A 7,057-nucleotide genomic window follows, 5' to 3' on the forward strand; every position below is an offset into this window, starting at 1 on the left:
ATGCTTTACGACTGATAGATATGAAATCTTCAATCACGCCAATCCCGATTAAACAATGAACAAACAACCTAAAACACTCCGCGTATAGTTGTGTGCTCTCAAAAATAGAAAAAATAATAAACTCTCAAAAACTCATACAAAAAGGCTTTCTAGGGTTATGAAAATATTTATGCAAAAGCCCTAAATTAATGTGTGTGAATATGAGTTTATATAGATAAGTATATAGTCCTAATAGTGTTAGAAAATACATCAATTTTCGTTCTAGAATATCCCTTTAAGTCAGACTCAAAAGGTAATACAAGTTGGTAAAAACACAAACTTTCCTTTTTGGTTCAGAAGAATGCAATCGGTTCAAGCTTACTTTGGAATCGGTTGGATTTTTTCCGAGACATGATTTTGCGCAGAAAATGCAACTGATTCAAGAGTGAAGTCCAACCGATTGGATTGCTGAAATACCCTAAGAAGAAAAATCCAACTTGTAACCCATTTTAAGTGATCCTCACACACTTATCATGACTATTAGCTTTTCATTGTTGTGAGTCATTTCACTTGAAAATTCCACTTCCGAGACCGACTCTTGATGATAAACAAATATTACAACTCGATTCGGACTTGTTTTGATCACCAAAATATGTCAATAATAATTTTACATCTCACACTAGATATAATTGTCGTGGAAATCTTTTTGTAAGCCAGAAAGGGAAGAAAAAAAACAAAGGGGAGATTTGAGCTAGCATGTAATGTTACAGCCTAGAATGCATATATTTGTATTGTATTTCAGTACAAATTACAGCTCCTTATAAATTGCCATGAGCATCTAATAGAACTCATCATACCCTTTGTAGGGTCTTCATAGTTTTATCATCATCATCCCGTTCATTAGGGACAATCTTGTTATTAGGTTGGTTTTGTTTGGGCTTCTCATCAGCTGCAGGCTTGTATTCAGCCAACTTTCCTAATTCTTCAACTTCATCTACGAGCCCTCCAATTCGTGCAACAACTTCAATCAGCAAAGAAGCAAATGTTACAACAGGGATGAATTCCAAGAGAGGTATCATAGTAGTTGTCGAAAGCACCGATTCTCCTTTCTCATTTTCGGGAGTTTTGGCCTCTGAATCTGGTGGTGGTGAAATGAGTATTCCAGGAAGAGACTTCAAATAATTCTGGAGCTCTTGTACTGCACTGTTCATTTCGTCAATTGCAAAATCTATTGTGGATGATTTCCTCATTGACTTGATGTTTATTGCTAGCTCTTTTATCACACTAGAGGAATTTGTGCCCACTCTCAAGCAGACACCACTTAGATGCTTCTTTATCAACTCAGGAGCCTGTATTTTAGTCAGTAAAAGATGCTTCATATTAGTATACATTCGAAAAACTTTTAGGAATATGAGTTAGGCCATGGTACGTAGAAAATAATAATTTTGTCACTAATAAAAATTAATGCTAAAACTTTGGTTACCTGATTTTCGGAGTTGATGCAACTATTTAGTGCCTCTATGCAATAAGCACAGTTACGCATTGATGCCCCAATTTTGAGGTACTGTTTCCATGGATGTTGGAAATTGAAGCGCCCGTGGGCAGGTTCCCATCGAGCAAATCCAGCCTATATAAAATATCGGACCACATCTCATTAAGAGAAATAAAGGACAAACTTAGTGCACGAGACTCCTGTAATTACAGGGTCTTGTAACGAACTACGTAAAAGATTTGAAAATATATTTGGAATCATATATCCCTTCGCATACCATAGAATCTTCTGTTGCCTTTGAGTTCAGCACACACTTGTAGCCTTGCAATTTTTTATCACATCCTTCTTTACTGTTGGTGGTCCCTTCACTATCACTAAAATACTCGGCCACGCAACCTATAAAATGATTGTATGGGAAAAACAAGTTCTTAATAAGAATAACTTAATTTGATCAGTACATATATAAGCTGCGGATGGTATATGACAATTATACTTACCATCTAAGGAATTTGCAAGCTTGTCCATGTTGCAAATGATGAGAAGATAGAGCTCCTCGCCAGCCCAAATTGGTCGTATAAGCATGATGATGACAATGCAGATAGAAATTCCTACGATAATGGTGGACAATCTTTGATGAGCCAAATCAATCAGCTTTTCCACCCGATAACCAGATACTGTAACTAGGCTGAATGTGAGAATGAAGATCATAGCACCATAATCAAACCTCGCTTTCACTACCGGAATAAATCTAGAGAAGGTTGCTGCAGAAGCTGTAGAAAGATAATATATAGCTAGTGAGTCCAATATCCTATATATATATACAAGTACGGTACTTTCTCAGGAAGCAAATTATATTTTACATACCTAATAGGAAAACAGACACTCCAACAATTATAGGTGCAATTTTTTCTCCTGATTGACTAGCAAGCCAGTGAACCCCAACTGCGAGTGCTCCAGCAAGAAAAGTTCCACTAGCTCTATTCAAGCATTTACAGATTGTTGCACCTGTAATAATGTAAGGCTTTAGTTTTCAGTACTGCTAGGTTCAGAATTGCTTTCTTTGCATTTCAAAAAAATTATAGATGTTGAGTACTTGAACATCAAGCCATTCCTGTCAGGCTGTCATGAACATTTAAAAAAAAAAAATCTTTCAATATTTGCAAGATATATTTTGAATTGAATAAAAAGGGTCATGATGGATGTTTAATTTGATTGTAGAATAGTACTAATGATGGTTTAGACATAGAAGTGTGGGAGAGACAATTTAACTAACAATAGAAGTGTTAAAATTTGTTGGGTACTTACCCACAGTGTATTCGAAGACAACCACAACTGTCATAACTGCCCACATGGCATTCCCGCCAACACCATCGTACAAAGGTCTCATATAGTAAAACAATGAGACAACAGTAAGGGCCATCCCTACTTTGAGACAGTGGATCACTTTTCTTGGTTCATCCACACCTAAATCCCATGCCTTCTTTATAAACCTCCACACTCGCATTGCTAAACCTACAATCAGTCCTTGAAAACCATGCCAGGCCTTGCTGGCAATTCCCGACGACTCTGGTGCCAAAGTCTCTGACGAGCCATTTCCCACTCTTATCCTCCACTCCACTCCTCCTCCTCCTCCTCCTCCTCCTCCATTGGCAGCTTCCTTTGTGTTGGCCATCTGAGATTGCAGTGACATGTTGATGAGATGAGAGAAGTATATATATATGGTGCTCTTGTGAATGTGAAGTTAATTGCCAATAAATAACCCCAATGCCATGCAATGGCAAAACCAAACCTAGGTGTTAGATTGCATGTTGTGTCTGTTGAAATCTGATATATAAAGGGGTATTTGGCATCTAATTTTGTCTGTTAAATAAATAAATAAAAACTTTTTTCCAATGGAATAGGGATCCTAGCTAGAGGGCCCATCATTTTTATATATTTTTGGGTAGGTCATTTGAGATTTTATAGCCTCTCTCTCTCTCTTTCACACACACCACAGTGACACACGCAGCACTATTGCATGCATATATATCTTGTACTGGTGGTGTACACATTGCTTATATCACCTGCATTTAGTGTAATTTTTCTGTAGTCTCGCTTAATATTACATATGAAATCAATTTGTCCTTAGAATATAATTATAAAATATAGAATCCACAACCCAAACAATATTTTAATTTCATGATGGCCAAATGAACTGGCCAGCATGAGTGCTGGATTATCTTGACAATCACAGCAGTATGTAAACATAAAATTAATCAATATACTATGTAATAATTTCATATCAGACCTAGCTAAGAAGCATTATGTTTTAAACAATGATAAATTTGTGTAAACCTTTGGCTTTGCATGAGCAGTAGAGATGAAATTTCCTAATTTAAACAAAAAGTTAAAACGTCATCGCTTTATTGTTATAAAAAAAATGTTTCAGATCATAAAAAACCTAGGTTCTGCCTTTGTGATCATCCTTTCTTGTTAGTGGTTCTTTGACATCTCATATGTGATGGATATAGGAAAAATTAGGAAAACGCACCATCTTGAGATAATCATTTTTAATTCATTTTAGATATCTGGTGCTTTGTGATGCAGGCAAGTAAGGACAAAAGTATATTCCTTCATTTATCAATGTCCTAGCATTAGTACGGAAGGGTTAATTAACACTAATTATTTTCTTTTGCCTCCCTTTACCCAATTGATAAGTAACAGCAACATTTATTACTTGTTTAAGCCTTTTTTTTAATAGAAAAGGTAAGTTAAATTTCCTTATCTTGCAATTAAGATGAAATATTATATTTGATACTAAGCAGTATGCAAATATATACATAGAACCCTTGACTTTGTTCAAGGCTCTATTTATTTTCTTTAAGGAGCAATCGGTTTTTGAAGCACTCCAATTAATAAAGTCCAATAACAACTTTTGTTAGTATTTTAAAATAATAAATTCTCTCTTCTACATATTTATTTTAATTATTATTTGTCATATATATTATTAGGGTTTTCTTAAAGACGGTCAAGTTTATTGTTTTTTTCCTTGATTTAACAAAACTTTTAAGACCTAAGGTCATGTTTGGTGTGAGTAAATGAAATCAAATGAAGTAGGAATGGAATGATTTTGTTTCATTCTTTAGTTTAGTAATTAACTTTAAAGTTAAAATGATGATTCTTACTCATTATTCGAGAATGGTGATTCCACTAATTTATTTCACTTTCCAACTAAAGGAATGACCATTCCATTTCTACTTTAAATATAATAATAATAAATAAATGAATAAAAAAACATTTGATGAAACGTCGGGTACACACACACACATATATGTTTTACAAAAATAGAATGTTTTTCTATGTAATCATACACACATATATATGTTTTACAAAAATAGGATGTTTTTCTGTGTAATCATACAGGAAATGAGAATGGTCCCATTCTATTCCATTCTCATTTCATTTTTTAATTCATTCTATTCCCACTTTATTTCATTCAACTATACCCAACTAGCCCTAATAGTTTAGAATTAGTGGAAGAGGTAAACAGTTAATGACAATACAAGTATCTAGATATATTATTACATTAAAACTTTGATGTCATCAGAATTTTTACAATACTTTAGTATTTTGACACGTAATATCACTCTCAACCAAAGAATTTTTTTTATCTATCTTGAAACTCTCCACGTCTTATTCTGGGAGTATACAGTCATTCTTGCAGCTATCAACGATTGTGATGTGCTCGGTGCACTGGACACAACGAATAATTACTTCTTATTCTGGATGGGATCTATATGTGAAGCAATAAATGAGTAGCAATTAATAAGTTATATTAGTTTTAGGGGGTCATTTTGGATAATTGAACTTTAAGAAAGTGGAAAAGGGTATCATTACAATAACTAAATATATCACCACGGCTATTTTGAGGAACATTCCATAGGAATTGCCGAGTACAAGTGTACAACCCAATTTAATTATATCAAGAATTTATACTTATATCAATCAAGTTGTCAGGTTTTAGCTAGATGCTAGCTTGGTTGTCCAAGCTGATGCGTGTGTTACCAAGAGGTACTTCAGTTCAGAAAATTAGTGAAAGAAATTTGTAATATTTGTTGATTTAAGGAAGATATCTGGTAAAAATAAAACCACAATACAATTTGTAGCAAAGCATATGGATTGTTCGTATCTACAAAGATAAATCGAGGGCCAATGAAGATCACAAATTCAAAATAGGAAATAAACTCTCTTCAAAGGCTAATGTTGCCTACGTTCCCCATGCACTCTGACAGTTACAAAAATCTTGAGTGGGCGACTTGTTACCACTCGATCAACTTTGAGATTCCTACATTATAGAAGGAAAAATATGCACATCACACGTATACTAGTGTTCTTCTACATCATGGGATCTTAAGATGTTTTTGTTAAGGTATCACACACACAATTGACAAATATACAAAAAATACACAAAACAAGATTTAGGTGGTTTGGCAAATTTCCTAATTTACGGGCAAAAAACGACTAACTTCAAAACTTAATTACACACTCTTTTCTTTCTCACAATCTCCAATCACAATTACACACTCTTTTCTTTCTCACAATCTCCAATCACTTTTTCTCTCTACAATTATTTCTCTCTATAAATCCATCTCTATTTATAAATCTTCTAAACCCATTTTTTTTTTTTTTTTTTGAAAAGTAAGTTGAGAATATATTAATTGAAGAAAAGTTACATGATTGACAAAGCTAGTCCAGCTAACCCAAAGCAATTGACAAGGCCCAAGAGATTAAGCCACAAGGCCCAAGAGTAATAAAAACTACAAGAACCAACCCAGCCCAAAGGCAGACAAAGTAACCGTTGTCATCAAACACATTCATACATAGATGATATCAATGGAGGAAACTTCTCTACTAATATTTGTTTTTCAATCATGTGTTAATGTGCCCCCAAATCAAATTTTTGACTTCATGTACTGAACTAACCCTTTATATATAAAAAGGATAAATGCTCAGCAATCAATTATGCAACTTGCTACCTCTCAATTGTATATACGTTTTCATTACAAAATACACACTCACACACTTAAATATTTTTATAGAGACTCGACGCGTGTGTATGAGTGAATACACATACAAAAGGGGGTGTGAGTGTGGGGGAGATTTGATTATAAATATTTTTTCAGGTGGGATGGGTCAGAATCACCTAGAGTGGAATGTCCAATACAAGAAAGGAGCTAATTCAAGCTTATTTCAAAGCATTTCGGCCTAAAGTGGTAACCCCAATATGGATGTAAAAATACCTAACAAATCATTTGTTATGGCAAAAGTAACAAACTCATTAAGTGGTCTCCCCATGCCTTTTAGCATAGCGGCTAGCTGACCACATTCATTTAAAACTGCCTCTGTTTTCTTGTTAATTAATAATTAACACCCCCCCACACCACACACACACACACGTATTGCTGGTTAATTAGGTCAAGAATAGGACATTACCAATATTCTAGGTTATGTTGTTTATAATTAAAAGTGGGCATTGTGTATTTTTATCATGTTGTGATTGGTTTGTGCTTATTTCAATTTAATGGGAAAGAGAACTTATCTCCCTGT

At 34.3% G+C, this 7,057-nt stretch overlaps 1 protein-coding gene across 1 annotated transcript; it reads right to left on the reverse strand.

Annotated features, from left to right (window-relative positions):
• Positions 1–830: 830 nt before the first annotated feature.
• LOC132286958 (aluminum-activated malate transporter 10-like) lies at positions 831–3,143 on the reverse strand. Its single transcript, XM_059789400.1, has 6 exons — positions 2,777–3,143; positions 2,336–2,476; positions 1,969–2,241; positions 1,749–1,867; positions 1,463–1,606; positions 831–1,328 (listed from the first exon to the last, which is right to left on the reverse strand). The coding sequence occupies exons 1-6, from the start codon at positions 3,141–3,143 to the stop codon at positions 831–833; spliced, it is 1,542 nt and encodes a 513-aa protein (XP_059645383.1).
• Between the last annotated feature and the right edge of the window lie 3,914 nt (positions 3,144–7,057).

Source organism: Cornus florida, unplaced genomic scaffold (assembly GCF_030987335.1).
Source record: "Cornus florida cultivar Cherokee Brave unplaced genomic scaffold, ASM3098733v1 CherokeeBrave_3.0.0_Hap2_Chr11, whole genome shotgun sequence".
Taxonomy (NCBI): domain Eukaryota; kingdom Viridiplantae; phylum Streptophyta; class Magnoliopsida; order Cornales; family Cornaceae; genus Cornus; species Cornus florida.

Excerpts from the sequence above, each read along its gene's own strand:
- LOC132286958 (XM_059789400.1), bottom strand. The coding sequence starts at position 3,143 with ATGGCCAACACAAAGGAAGCTGCCAATGGAGGAGGAGGAGGAGGAGGA. Across the intron at positions 1,607-1,748 it reads AGGCAACAGAAGATTCTATG|GCTGGATTTGCTCGATGGGA; the intron begins GTATGCGAAGGG and ends TATTTTATATAG. Across the intron at positions 1,329-1,462 it reads GCATCAACTCCGAAAATCAG|GCTCCTGAGTTGATAAAGAA; the intron begins GTAACCAAAGTT and ends ACTAAAATACAG.